Source organism: Pithys albifrons, chromosome 20 (assembly GCF_047495875.1).
Source record: "Pithys albifrons albifrons isolate INPA30051 chromosome 20, PitAlb_v1, whole genome shotgun sequence".
Classification (NCBI taxonomy): Eukaryota; Metazoa; Chordata; class Aves; order Passeriformes; family Thamnophilidae; genus Pithys; species Pithys albifrons.
Window position 1 is genome coordinate 8,670,111 of NC_092477.1, and position 14,964 is coordinate 8,685,074.

The window sequence follows — 14,964 nt, forward strand, 5'->3', positions numbered from 1 at the left end:
GCTTTCTACATGACATTTCAAATTTTTACATCAGATACCATCTAGTAAAGTCAAATAATGGAGTGTCAAATGGAAAAGTATTCTACTTGGGCAGTATGTGGTGTTTTCCTCTTGCAACATGCTGGGAAATGCAGTTTTAGAAAACATTGAATATTATCTATTTTTACTGAGTGTTGCATGACTTTTCCTTCATGAAGAAAGCAAGACAAGGTAATGGAGTAAGTGCTTGTCCTACAGACTCACAATCTGCAGAAATAACGGGTACCTGATTTACATACCACTGACATGAGACCTCAGTATGGACTGGAGATCAATCAGAAATAGGAAAAGCTGTGCTTTAATTACGGATTGGTCGTATCTTTTGTCTGTAACTTCATGGAACACCCCCAGCTTAAAGAGGAACTTCTTACTGAAGAAGGTTTTTCCCCAAGCTGTGTTTTCGGAGAGCACTGTCTGTTTTGCAGCACTGCTGCCTATCCGGGTATCTGTCAGCTCTCTAGGAATTCGAGGCATTGCATTCCCCAGATCCAGACTGGAGCGCAGCCAGTGACTCCAGGCTGGCTGAAGTACTTCCATTTCAGGTGGAAGCAGATCTCCCAGCACTGAATGACTCTGTGGTCCATTTGAGTGTCTCTGAATGATTAATGAAATGCATTTGTAGCTGGTCCAGTTTGACATTCACATTTATTTCTTTGGGATTTGTTTGTAGCTCTCTCAGTAGCAAAGGTTGGTAAGATTAAGCTGTTCATACAATTTGTCAATACAGCTTATTTTCTCAGTATTTTGACTTAAGAAGCAGCTTTCCTACCTAGCTTCCCCTCATGATGCCACTGTTACTTGTGTGAACATCCAATGGGGAGTCTCCTCACGTTCTTGAGCTGGGTCACCACATGGTTATGTGACCACTGGTGCCTGCAAAAGGGAGAAGATGGGAAAGGTGGGACTGAGGCTCACTGTGTTTAGATGGGATTAACTGGCTGAGGACCCTCACTCGCTGTCAGCACAATCTCTTCCCAACTCATCTCCCTGTTTGCCTGTGGCACTTTCCTGCTTCCTGCCCTCCTGCTCCACTGTGCAAGTTTTCAGAGCAGGGACAGGTATTTTACTTTTGTGTTTGTTTATTTAATCTTTTGTGCAGCTCCTCCAGATCTGCTTCTCTCCCTGAACAGTGAAATGACTCGGCTGAGCCTGAAGTGAAGGAAGTGGCAGTTCCAGGGCTGGTGTGGTGCAGGGTCAGATGACTTGGAGGGTGCTGGCAGTCACTATTCCTCGATTCTTCCTCACTTCTGTTTTCTGTCTGGTATGTGGGCAGACAGAATCTCCAGTCTTTACTCACGCCAATAGCACTAAACCTCAGAGCACATGGAACAGATCTACTCTGGGAATGGCTCTGATCAGTGGTGGGCAGGTAAAGAGGGAGTGAATAGAAAAGAATTTTGCATTTCTCAACATACATGGAGAGGCAGAGTTTGGGGTTACTGGAGATCAGCAGCACTGATTTTTGTTTTACACCTTTCTTCTTTTCCTTGCCACTTTTGCCTGGAAAGGCAGAAAATACGGAGGTATCCCACAGTCTCATGCAATTTTCTAAATCTAAATGCATATATGACAAGCATGGTTCTCTAAGCACATCAAGAAAGCTCATCCTGAAAGAGTTTTTTTTTAGTACTTTTGCTCTTTATGAATTCAGCATCAGACATTTGCTTTGTCTTAAGGGTGTGACTTAGGGGGAATGTTCCCTAAGTTTTTCAAAAAAATCCAAATTAAAATGCTTCTTTCAATGTGTTTTTATGTTCAGGAATTGAAAAAGTGTGTTAAACCCTCATGAGAGTTTGGCATTAGGTCTGTCACTCGAACTGCATCTGTCTGTGCTCAGCAGTGCATGAGTAAATTGGAGACCTCTTCCTGCTTCTGTGCTCCAGTTGGACCAGGACAGAGGTGTATATATACATTTTATTTTTGCCTTTCTTCGTGGTGAAGTAGCTTGTTTCTCTCTGAAGCCTCTTCCTGTTGGCCTCAGTCCTCACAGGAAAAAATACTGGTCCTGCCTTTACGTCATAATCCCAGCAGGACTCTTAAAATTTCTTATATTGTGTCCTGACAACAGAATAAAATACTGAACTGTTTGGAGGGAACCATTGCTGCAGGCAGTTCTAATTAACTGGAAGCTTTTCCTTTCTGGGAGCATATATTTAGTTTCTTACACTGGGAATAATAAGCAATTAGTGCTTTGGAGCACCAGGCACTTACCTGCACATCTGAGCGAGGCTGAGAGTAGATCCTGAGGGTGAATAAAAAGTGTAATTCAAATCAAGTGATTGTAGATGGCTTTATATAGCAGCTTTTATACTTATATGGATGCTTTTTTATTTCTATAGTTACAAAGAGCTTCCACTTCTCTCTCAAAATAATATGTATTCCCCTGTGGATGACTTAGTGACGTCTGGAATTCCTGAGAGGAAGGCAATGGGGTTTGGGTCAGGATTTTTCTGTGTGTGTTTTTAAATTTAAATTTTAATTAAAAAAAAGGCAAAAAAAGCACACTCACTGCAGTGTCAGCAAACCTGTGTGTTGTAAAGGTTGGTGTCCATCGATATTGGTACTGTTCAAAGGCACTGCTTTGGATTAGATCCCTAGAGAAAAATGATCTTTGCACTTGAATTTATCCTCCTCTTCTGTTGCGGTGTATGTAAGTAACTTGAGATTTTCTGCATTTCAGAAAATTATAATAATTTTTGCTGAATTCAGTGCTGAAACAGCTTAGGTGAGCGAGGCCAGGAGTGATGTGTGGCTGGGAAGGGAACCTTCACCTGCCTTGAAACAGCTATAAAAATGTTAATACTGCTGTGAGACCTCCTTTGTGTGATCAACTTTAAGGCAAAGGAGTTGAGTTGCTTCTAGGTTTGATGGATTAATTGCTTATTTGTGGATTATTATTTGCTCTCTGTGGGTTTTTCCCTTTGCTTTTCAAGTCCTTTGGTGATTCCCATACCTGTGGAAGCAGGAAGTGTGCAGGACACATCCACAGATCTGTGCCCCAACCTAAACCTGGACTCTTGAGTCAGGAGAGACAATGCAGCACAACCTCTCCTGGGTGGAGAGAGCCAGCGAGAAAGGAGTTTCAGCTGGTCCCATGATGTGAATTCAGTAACTGATGCACAAAGGGCTTTCCATGCTGGCTGCTGTTCAGGTGCTCAGGACAGGCCAGTGGTCCCACAGTGGGAGTGACAAGGTGCAGGCACAGACCAGTGTGTGTTTACAGCCAGCGCTGCATTAATTCTCCTCCTCCCTGTTCCTCCTAATCCCTGCTGGGTCTCATGCAGCAGTGGTTCAGTAATACTTGTTTTCTTTTCTTCTTCTCCCCTTCCACCCCCTCCTCATGTGTAATTTGATCTCTGAGGCCTGCTCTTCTGCTTTGGCAGATTTTTCAGCTCTTGAATGGAAGAAATTAACCACTTAGTTACTGGCAGAACTAAACCCTGTTTACTGGTCCCTCTGGCTCTTCCTGCGGACGTGCTTGGAGTTACACAAGAAAAGCTCACAAAGTTATCAGCTCTGAGCTCCCAGTTTTAACCTCTTCTTTTAACTTCGCTTTTTCATCTGCATTTCCTTGCCTTTTCATTTAAAAGAAATACGGAAATGCTCCCACTCAAGATCTGAGTCAGTATTTGGCAAAGTTCTCTAAAATTTATTTGCTGATACTTTCCAAGCATGTATCTTTTCTGATTGCATCCTGGCTGTCTGTGAGTCCTCTCCTCCCTGGTCTGGCAGAAAATACCGAGCTTCAGTAAGGCTCCTAAACTCATGTGGTTCTACCTATTGCACAGAAACTCCCAGTCCCTCTTTTGCAACCTTAATAAACATCTTGGTGAAAAGATGTTCAGTCATTACAGTGAGTAGGAATTTGTGCAATTTTTGTGTCTTTAAGGTACACTGCTGTTTTTTTCAAATCAGAAAAGTGCAAGAAGCTTCTTTTTTTTTTTTTCTTTGCCTGCAGATGTTTCAGAAATGGAAGAGGCCCAAAACTTTTTCAGTGATTTGTGACGAGGCCCTTTGGACTTGAATTTAACCTTGCAGGCTTCAAATGCTGATACCTCAGGCAATTCCCTGCGGAGCCCTAAACCCATCCTGTGTTTTTACATGAGTACAGTGAAGACAGATCACCACTGCAGGAATTTAGTAGTACCTTCTGCCTTGTTACTACCTTAAAAAAATAAGGATTCTGCCCTGTTGCTTGAAAGGAATTTCAAATAGTTGAACGTCCCATCTCTGAAATCCCACCACTTCCCAGTCACCTCCTTCACTCATGAAAACTGCAAATAACAAACATCTGTTAAATCAAGGAGAAGAACCAACAAATGCACATGTTTTATTGCAAAACCCTTTGCTTTCCTGTTGATGTGTACAGTGGACTTTTTGTAACCTGGCTTTTGTTTTTTATTGAAGTTTCTTCCTGAGAGATTGGGACTTGCAAAGTCCAAGTGCCAGAAGGGTTAGTGTTTCACTGTAGGTGCAGATACCTCTCTGTGCTCTTGCAGGGCCATTCACACTGTGCTGGATGGTGGCTGAAGGAAGGAAAACACTCTCTGCCCTCAGGTGTTAACTTGCCTTTGTTCAAATCCATATGTGGGCTTTTTATTTTATTTACAATAATGCCTATTGTAGAATGGTCAGAGTAGTAGCAAGAGGCTTTTGTTTCTAACATGCTGTTTTAACTGGCTGTTGTAAACATGTCAGATGGATTTTGAGAAGAGCTTAAACAGGAAGGTAGAACAGTGGTCTCTAAAAATGCTTTGTGTATGAACTGGAAAAGGAAAGACAGAGATTTCTATGTAAAAAAATGGAAGAAAAGAGACACTGGCAGCACAGGTGGAGTGATTCTGAGATTGGGCAGTGCTGGAGAAAGTTGGGGTGGTAGTACACATTACACACATCTCTGAAGGCACTAAGGTTCTTCTGGGCAGAGCAGTAAAACCACTTGAGCCCTGTTTATCTGGGTGTGCATTCCTAATGCCAGTGGTATTCCAGATTCCTGGTGGAAGTTGGGATATCCATCAGTATCTTGCTCACTTGGGCTTTGTCCTGAGGTGCATGAACATACTTGGAAAGTTTTACTGGGCTGATTTAGTCACTCTGTCTGCACACACCAAAAAGGACTTTTCTCACCCTCTGCCTCTTACGTGGCAGGTATTACAAATAAATCCCAAACATCATCACCTTGTGTGTGGTGCTGTTGTTGGGCAGTAAGTGAAGAATCTTGGAGTATCCTGGAAGACTTGTTTTCACTTGTCCTCTGGAGTAGTTGCAAGGTGTCTGAACAATTCCTTGAGAATAAGATGTGACTGACTCAAGAGACAGTTGCTTAAATGTGAGGTGGCTTTTTAACGGGCTGGGTGTGGGATGTGCACTCACCTCTAACCCTGCCAGTCTCAGCCTCACCTGCCAGGCTTTCTTTGGCAGAAGAAATTTCTCAAAGCTGTTGTGACTCAACTTAGTCCACCCACTGAAGTTGTGTTCTTTGCTAACAGCTTTGCAGGACTCCACCAGTGTATTTTGTGCTCACTTGCCAAGAAGGTAGAGTTTAGCAGCAAAGATTTTAAAGTTGCTAGTCCTCTTGATTGAATAGACACCAGCATCTTCCCGAGTGTTTAACACTTTGAATCTAAGAGTGGATCAAGTCCTTTAATGGTGGAGCATCTAAAAATCCACAGTAAAACAGGAATCCTTCAGTCAAAGCTGGACCAGCCCCCAGGAAAACAGGCAGTGCTGCATTTGCTGTCAGATCAAAGCCCTGCTCTGCTGCAGCTGCATCTGTAGCACATGCTGTGGTCCTTCACAGATTTCAATATAGGCTTCTTTGATCATTTTCATATACACATATATTTTTAATCAGGTAATGGTGTTAAAATGTGTTATTCCACCATGTGAGAGATGTCATCAGAAGAGAGTTGTGTAGCATGGGGGTACTCTGTGGCATGGACCTATTTTTAATCCTAGAGACAGTGGTCTATGGATTCACAAAATCACATATCACATACTAAGAAAAAAGCATCTCACAATGCTTTTTGTGATTCTACATTTTGTTGCTCCAGAGACAAAAAAAGTATTTTACAGCCTGCACTGAGTTAGTTTTTATCACTTGTGGGGAAATTCTCAACTGCATTTGTAGAAGAGAAAGATGAGGCACAGGTAACTGAAAATTGTAAGCAAGGATCTGCTCTTTTTATAGCAAGCTCCTATACTCCTTGGCTTTAATCACTACTTTGTGATGCTTTCAAGTGGCCTTTTCCATCCCAAATCATCTGAATGGGACTACCAAAAAATGCCCAGAGACTGGGACTTCAAACTCTATTATCTTTACATATTTCAGAAGAGGATTTTAAAACAAAATTAAGCTCTACTTTTAAATGGGTGACGAACACTCAAGCTGTTTTTAGTGGTATCGCAACAAAATTCACTCCAGCTGCTAACACGTGGGCTCATGCCAAAACTCACTTTCTGTTCATGGGGTCCAGTCCTTTCACTGCTGCTGTTGGTTGTGTGTGTGACTGTTCTCTTGTGGAAAAAACCTGTCCTCAAATTTTGGGTAGCTTTAAGAAAGTAAAGAATAAATATGTGTCTGCTAGAAACAGCTCAAGCACGAAGGCCGTTGGCTAAATAGGTTTATGCTCTTGTAGGAGCATGAACAATAAAGGCAAATGGATACTGGATTGCATTAACGAGAGCAGAGCCAGCAGGTCGAGGGAAATGATTATTTCCCTCTTTTTGGCGCTTGTGAAGTCACATCTGGAGCATGTTGTCCAGCTCCCTCCTTCCCCCGTAGCAGATGTTGACACACTGAAGGGAGCCTGGCGGGGGCTGGAGCCGATGGTGCCCCCCCGGGGCCAAAGGAACTGCCTTTAACCTGGTCAGAGAGAAGAGGGGATGGAAGGGGTCCCAGTGCTCTCATAACCATCCATTTGGCAGCTGGGGACTTTTTTCAGAGGTGCACAGCAAAAGGAAGAGAAGCAACCCTTTAAAACTTGCAGGAAGGCCAAGCTGGGTAGATGAGAGAGGATAAAAAGTGTTCAGCTGCTCAGCAGACTTGGTTAAAGTTCAGCTGCAAAAAGCCTGGAAAAACCTGATCTAGAGAGATAACTGCCCTCTGAGCAGGAGCTGGAACTGGAGACCTTCTGAGCCTGATCCCAACCAAATTGTTTTGCTATTCTGCAACAGAGAGCCTGAGTTGAAGGTTGCATCAGTCACTGTAGTCCAGAATTCTGCACATGTTTCATGACTGATTTTGTTCTAAGATGTGTATATGACAAACAAAAATGAGAGGGATTAATAGCTGACAGCTGTAAGAGTGGCAGAGGTTGTGTGACACTATCAATATGGCTTTTATTTCTGTATCACCAGTTAGTTTCATGGCATTCAGGAAAGGCAGAGGGTGTCTGCTCAAAGTATTTACAGCCCAGTTTGCCATGACACAAAAGAGGAAATGTTGAAGGATGGTGTTTGTAGCACAGGGACCACACAAGCCTGTGTGCCTGGAAGCATAAAGGGAATTAATTTGTTTATCTACAGAGGAAGTTATCCCAGGATAGCTCTTTGTGTTTAACTCCCCAAGTGGATGTGTTTCTCCTACAGTGAGGTTCTTCTGCAAGCGGGTTAATTTAATTTGAGATCAGACATTCTTCCTCAGGAATGAGAACCCCAGGAGTTCATCAGGAATGTAATCCGTATTAATTCTGCTGGTGCTCATTGTATTAACCTTAATTGTAATGGCTGAGTGGTGTTCCTGGGAGGCAGCCTTTGTACTGCCAGGGAATGCTGTGGGGATTTCTTATTCCTCCAGGAGAAGCAGGATAGGGATGGGGATGCTCCTCACATGGAAAAGATGTGTGCAAGATGCCTGGTTTACTCCTAAAACATAATTTCATCCCAGTTCTCTAAACATGGGATGAAGCAGATGAGGACTGAGCTCTTCCTGTGATTTATGTAACCTTTCTCCTCCAAATCTGTGTTTAACTCCTCTTTTTTTTTTACTTTCCTTCTCTCCACCAGCACAGTTCTGCAAAGTTCCCTGTTAAGTGGATAGGGAACAAGTAGATAGGTGGTGTTTTCTCTTCAAACTGGTGCTTCTATAAAATAGGCCTCCTCCTCCAGAGGTGGAGGGAGGACAGGGGAGTGTGGGGGGAACTGTGTCATTGTCTTCCCAATCCTTGTGCAGTCTGCCAGAAGTGGGGATGGGATCTGGGGCCTTATCTCTTCACTGGACTGTCTGAATTGAGGAAATGCTGAAGTTCTCTCACTATTTCTTGATGTTTTAAATGGGAATATCCACATTGAGCTTTTCTGAGAAAAGCATGAAAGCCCTTTAAACATCAGACTGTCCTTACCATGGTTATTTCTCTGCTAGAAATGAGACTTGTAGTATTTAAAAAAAAAAAGGCAAATGCTATTATTGCAGTTTAGCATGGGTTGAGAGATCAAGGGGGTTTTTTTCGAGCTGTCTTTCATGTGTACACCCCATGGATCAGAAGACTGAGGCAAAGTAATGCTGTAAAATAATGTTTAAAGAGTCTGAACAATGTTTGCTGTTTCAGAGGCACGGTCCTCAGATGCTGGAAGCATGCAGAGTTTCCCCTCAAGTATTCAGTGTTTGAAAACGTTGGAGGGCAAAAGAGCACTAGCTAGTCAGCAACCTTGCCAAAATAAACTGTCAGATGTGAAGGCAAGTTTTCAGGGACAGAGATGAAGATTTGCTGCTTTGTTGACTCTGTGTGTGACACACCAGGCGTTCCACACATTGCAGTGTGGTCTGTGCTGGGCTCAACTGCCCAGGCCGTTCTCTCCAGCCCTTCTGTTTTCCACCCCTGATGAGCTCTGCAGCCTTGAGCACCTCATGCTCCAAGCAGCAAAAGCACCCTGAGGTCTGGGAAATGAGAGGGGATTTCTGACTGGGAAAAGTGCAGTTATATACACTTAATTTGCTATCTTCTTTAGAGACAGATATGTTAAAAAAATATATATATGTGTGTGTCTGTGTGTGTACACACACAGACACACACACACACATATATATATAACCCAAAATTTGTGGTTGTTTTACAAAGGACACACACAATAATGCTAGAAATTAATCTATTAAAAAATGCACAACCAGAGAGCACTAATTAGCACATAGCCTTGAGAAACCTGCAGGGGAAGGGCACATTTTCCAGGGAAAAAGAATAGTAGATAGCAGGAGAGTGAAAACTTTTGGCAGCATCGTGCCTGTGCAACTGCATCAGCTGAAACCTGAGTCCCTTTCCCTGTAATTAGCACAGGGATGCTAAGACAGGATCTCAGGGAAGGAGCTCCAGCTCCCCTGCAGATTTTGTGTGCCACGTTACAGATGGGCATCACTCTTGGGTTGCTTCTCCCTGTTCCCAGGCTCAGTGTTTGAGCAGCCCCTTAATCCGCAGAGAAATGACGCGCTTTGAACACTTTGCCGCTCGCCCACACTTGGCTTGGCGCAACCGCCACGCACAAAGCGCCAGCGGAGCAGCCTCGTTCCTTCATCCTGCCTTTCCCCTCCTTCCCCAAGCAAGCAGGGGCTCTCCCAGGAGGGGGAAACCTGTTGGTTTTCCCCCTGGCCCCCGTGTTGCTGGGAGAGGCGCAGGCAGGAGGAGGTTAAGGAGCGAGGGCGTTGCTGGATGCCTGATGTCATGGAGGCCGGCGGTGGCTGAGGGGCCCTTTGTTGGCAGCTCCCAGAGCTCGGCCGGCACAACTCACTCTGCCCAACTTGGTTGGCTCTGCTTTTTTGCTTCTTTCTTCTTTTCCTTTTTGGTTTTTTTTTTTCATTTTTCCTTTTTTTCATTTTTTAATTTTTTCCCTCCTCCTCTCACTCCCGCCAAAAGAGTTGGGAAGGAGGGAAGATGGCTGGAGTGAACTCCCCGGGAGAGGAGATGTGGGGCCCCTGGATTTTCCGCCTCTCGGGCTCGCCCTTGTAATGCTTTTCAGAGCGCTGGATTTCGTCGACTTTCTTGGATATTTTGTTTGAGACTTCTCCTGGACTTTTTCAGACTCTTACCGGATCTTTTTAGACTTTCTTTTAGACTTAGTGCGAGAAGAAGCTGAAGGAGGTGGGGGGGGGGAAGAGAAACCAGACAGCCGAACCCAATCTCTAACAAATGAAAATGTTGGAGATTTGCTTGAAATTGGTGGGTTGCAAATCAAAGAAGGGGCTTTCCTCCTCCTCCAGCTGCTACCTGGAAGGTGAGTACCCAAAGGGGCTGGCATTGGGGTCATCTCCCAGGGGGCACAACTCGATCCCACCACCAAGTTACATCCCTCACTTGGAAGTTGGGGCCAGGCTTGGGGAGGTGTTTGGTCCTGGCCAGGTTCAGGCAGGGCTTTGGGACGTGGGGGGTGAAGGAACTGAGCCGTGTTCGCGGCGTGCAGACCCAGGTGCCTTTCATTAAGTGCAGTTATACAGAGGGAGCGCGGCTCTACCATTTATGGTTGTAAAATGTCAAGTGATCTTATTGCCGAGCCCATAAACAAATCTGTATCTTCAGGCCTCAGCTTTATTTTTTTTTTCCAAGGGAAGATATCCCTTGTTTTGGATGTGAAAAAACCTGCCTTCAGACTCAAGAAGAAAATTTAGATGAGTCCATCTGTAAAATATTTTCAGCGTGTGTTAGTGCAGAATGTCTTCGTTCATTTTGGTTATTCCTTTCTAAGTTTCCTTTCCACAGGCATTCTTCCTTGAGCTGAATTTTCTCTCATGTTTGCTTTGAAAAAGTGATTTTTGTGTCACACCCACTGTTACTTGTAGACAATGAGTTCTTAAACATATGAACTCAACTAGTTCGGATGGAAAGCCTGGGTGACTGAGGCACCGTGCTGGGTGGGGGGAGTTTGGGGTGAGGTCTTGCTTGGCATGACCTCAAACAAGATCCTCACTGCTTCACACCCCACTTGTGGAGCAGCATTACAGTCCCCCCATCCAGCCCCAGCCCCTGTGTCCATCCCTTCTGGGCCATCCAGGCTCCTCCAACTTCTTTTGTGTTGCTTCAGTAAAAATAATCCACATGCCAGGAGGACCGTGCTAACTCATCAAATCAGAGGCATGAAAGGCAGCAGCTGATTTCCAGGGGCCTATCACAAGTCGCTGTTGCTCAACTCTCAGATATTCAGTGCAGAAACAGCCCTCAGAAATTCATAGGTTAGGAATCTCAAAATCTACAAATGGCTGCGCGTGGCGAACTCACTCGGAGAAGTTTTGGATCGAGTCTGTGTTTATCATGTGCTTTTAGTGGCTCTGAAGAATTTTCTGTTCTCTAAAGTCAAACAACAGTTTCCAGAGGATTTTTTTTTGTTTATTTAAAGTTTCAGAAACCAAACAGAGTGCAGATGCATATGAGTAATTTTGATAGTTTTATGCAACTGAATTCTTCTGTGATCTTTTACATCTAAAAAACTTCTGTCTGTGTCCCCTGCCTCTGGTATTGCTCAGTCTGTGTGTCGAGAAGGAGCTCCAGGCTGTGCTTGGCCTCCTCTCTGTGCCGTTGGATCTTTCAACACAGCCCTGGGAGAACAGGCAGAGCATCTGGGGCCTCTCTTCCCTACAGAAATGAATGCTGAGGGATGATGTTACAAGGGTGTTACCCTGACTGTTTTTGCGAGTTCTCTCTTTTGTGTTCATTACAACCACTGCCCCCCTCCCCACTTTGCAATGCAGTTGCATAATAGGATTAGAACATAGTTTGACTTGGTCTTATAGGCAGTGAGAGCTAAGAGCGTGATCATTAACATGATTAATATTGTGATATTTTCACCTTCTGCTTCCCTGAGACTGTTGTTGCATATTTATTTTTTTTATAATGAGTGATGGGAAATGAGCATTGAACTTTTAAATGGACTTCTCTCAAAGTAGCTCAGTCTCACATCTCAGCTCAGCATGGGGCAGAGCTGAGTGGCGTGTTAAAGGTGAACAGAAGTGGCAACTGCGACCATGATGTGACAGTCAGTTAGGACAGAGACTGCCCAGGACCCCCATAATCCACTGGGGAGCTCTGGGAAAGCTGAGTAAGAAGTGAGAAACTTGTACTCATCTGGTAAGGAAAAGAAAAAAAAAGTTTTCAAATACTAGGATTTTCCTGTTACTCCGTTCTGAAGCTGGAGGTCCCCACATGGTATTCCTGAGTAGCTTTCTTATTAAAATTATTATGAAGTTGAAAGTGCTGTTGAGGACTCTTTCAAAAGAGTGGTGGTGGCTCGTCCCAAACCCCTGAACTTGAAGGGCAGAAGTGAAAACCATTTGCTTGTGTTGCCCTTGAGAAGATAAGTTTTTACATACAGGTTTGTCAGTTTTGATAGAAACCACTTAAGCTTGGCAGATCATGAGAAAGGACAATTTTGTGTCAAGGGTCAGAAACTACGGATCATTGCTCCTGGATCCCTGTGAGCAGCATGTGATGGCCAGGCCATTCCCACGGGTGTCCCACAGCCTCTCTGAAGCTTCGGAAAGGATTAAGGAGATGATGGTGATACAATTGAAGGATTTAACTTTGCTCCTGCTATCTTAGTTGTATGGGAAGCTGTTCAGAGCAAAGCTGAAAGTTTCTTTACTAAGGTAGTTGAGGAAACCTTAAACATAACTGCTTAAAGGATGAAAGGTCTGTTAGGTGTTTGGAATAGAAGTTGCAGCCAGGAGGATGGATGAAATTTTGCTTCATTTGATTTCTTATTTTGTTTTTCATATGTTAATAAAACCTCAACAGTGCTTGGTCAATGAATAGCATGGAATGTAACAAAATCAACTCTGTTGTATTTTTAAACACACTTTGTGAGAATACCGTTCTGAGTCTGGGTTTGGTGTAAGGCTGATTTAGTGTCAGGCATGTGTGTAGGTGTACATGTTTTTTGACCAAGTAATCAGAAGTGTGGTTTTCTTTTCATGGTGGTCCCTTCTGAAAGGCCTTTATGCTCTGTTAGTTTGCAGGAATGAGGGTTATTTGTGGATTCTCTTTGTGGTGGTGTGGAGGGCTGGCAGGTGCTGTGGCCCATGGCTGTGTGAGCTGCTGTGCATGGACAGGCTGTTCTGCTCCCTGAAAAAGCTGAAATCTTTTCTTAACTTCATCAAAAAACATTTCAACTGGTTCTAATGATGATTGAGTTTTCATTTTGATGTTTGAGCTGGGCATTTTTTTTGCCCTCATTTCTATTCCCACTAGTAAATATTATTTTAAAATGTGACATCTGAATTTCTGTCATCTGCTTTCTCCTTTTTGCCTTTGCCAAAGTGAATAATTCCTCACCCACTTCACACCAAGAAAGGGTAAAGAGTAGAAGGGAAGAGGCACAGCGAGTACTGCTGCCAATCTGATCAGGAGAACAGAACGTGTCCATGTCCCAAATAGGGGCTGAAATACTCTTGCTGCCTTTTTGGGCTTGGCTCTACCACTGAAAGGCAGAAGCCTTGTTTAAAACCTGTCAGTGTTTACTGAAGTTTAAAAACCATTTTGGGAACACTAGTAAAGTCCTTTTGTTTCCTAACTGAAACGATTCCTGTCCTGCCAGCTGTCAGACTGGCTCTGTCTCTTTTTTTTTCTAATTTGTTTTTTTTAGTATCTTGTTACAGCAGAATAGATGAGGTTGGGGGGCAACAGCTGCCTGTGGCCATCGCCCTGTTCCTGAAGAGAAGTTTTTTTCATGCATTTGGGCACATATTCAGCCAGCCCCAAATCAACAACACAGCAACTCATCCTGCCATGATGTCACTGGGATCAGCTGGAAGGGCTTTGGTCCCCCTGTTAGAAAGAGCAATGCAATAAGCTGGAGTTGCTGCCTCACTTGGTAGATATTTTGCTATTAAACACATTTCTGGCTTTGTAATGGCTTGTTAGTTATGTGCTTGTTCCAGTAGTTCTTGCCTGTCCCATTCTTATTTAAAAATCTGGCTGATGGTGCTTGCTGCCATTTCCCATGGGATGTGGTAAAGAAAGGATTATCATTTCCTGGGAACAGCTGTAACTGTCTTCAGACGTAAAACTGATCATCTACAGACGTGTTAGTCCTTTTTTGAGCAGTCTGTGGGGCTGCTTAGTAAAACAGGGTGATGTAACAGTAAATCTTGGTGATCCTTGCTTGGTATTTTCCCTGCCCAGGCTCAGAAATAGACACACTTCACTACTTTTGCTCCCTTAATAATGAAACCAAAACAAAAATTGTAAAGGTGAAGTTGTCAGAAATACTGAGGTGTCATTTGAGTTCACTTGGATGTGGTTGCTCTTTGCCCTTCTTCTCCCAGAGGTTATTTGTCTAAGGTCAGGAAGCAGCTTAGGAGCAGATTTGGGAATAAAATCTAAATTTCTGCCGTACGCCCTATTCCACTCCATCCATGTGCAACTGTGATTAGCTGGCTGGGGAAAGATGATGTTTTCCATGTCACCAAGGGGTTATTCATGGAATAAACTCAGTGAATGAGCTCATGTGAAACCTACAGGCCTGTGTAAGAGTGAACTTCCAGAAGAACCCCACAAAACAACCCACAACCAAACAAAAAGCAGCAACAGATGTGTTTGATGATGACAAAATCAGGAGGAGGGGGAGATACCACTTCACCAGGGGAGCTCAGTGTTAGACAAGAGCTGACGCTGCAGTTGGTTGTGAGGGCAGGAGCCATTAATGCCATGGACATCATGGGTGTCCTTGTTCCCATGTGTTGGCATTCAGGAGACTTGGTGTTCGGTATTTGGAGTGCTGGAGATTCCAGGTGTCCATGTGGGAGGGAGCACAGCCTGTCTGCAGATGGAGGGTGCCTTGCTGGGACGGGAAATAGGGGAATACAGCTGGGGAGACTGGCCCAGCACAGGGAGTGGGGCTGGGTGAGAGAGGCTGGATCTATTTCTGCACTCCTTCATCTCCATATAGAAATACACAGTGTTTAAAAAGTGATATTTGTCCTCATGCTGGATGTGAGAATGTGGACTT

At 44.0% G+C, this 14,964-nt stretch overlaps 1 protein-coding gene across 4 annotated transcripts in view; it reads left to right on the forward strand.

Annotated features, from left to right (window-relative positions):
* ABL1 (ABL proto-oncogene 1, non-receptor tyrosine kinase) overlaps window positions 1–14,964 on the forward strand; it is a 78,128-nt gene that overhangs the window by 36,607 nt on the left and 26,557 nt on the right. Inside the window, exon 1 of one of the 4 annotated variants that reach the window (XM_071574116.1) lies at window positions 9,671–10,242. The exons of the other annotated variants lie outside the window; for them this stretch is intronic. Within the exon in view, the coding sequence (XP_071430217.1) occupies window positions 10,158–10,242 (85 nt within the window). The 5' untranslated portion in view covers window positions 9,671–10,157. Of the gene's footprint in view, window positions 1–9,670; window positions 10,243–14,964 lie in introns of those variants that run through there. 4 annotated transcript variants of the gene reach the window in all.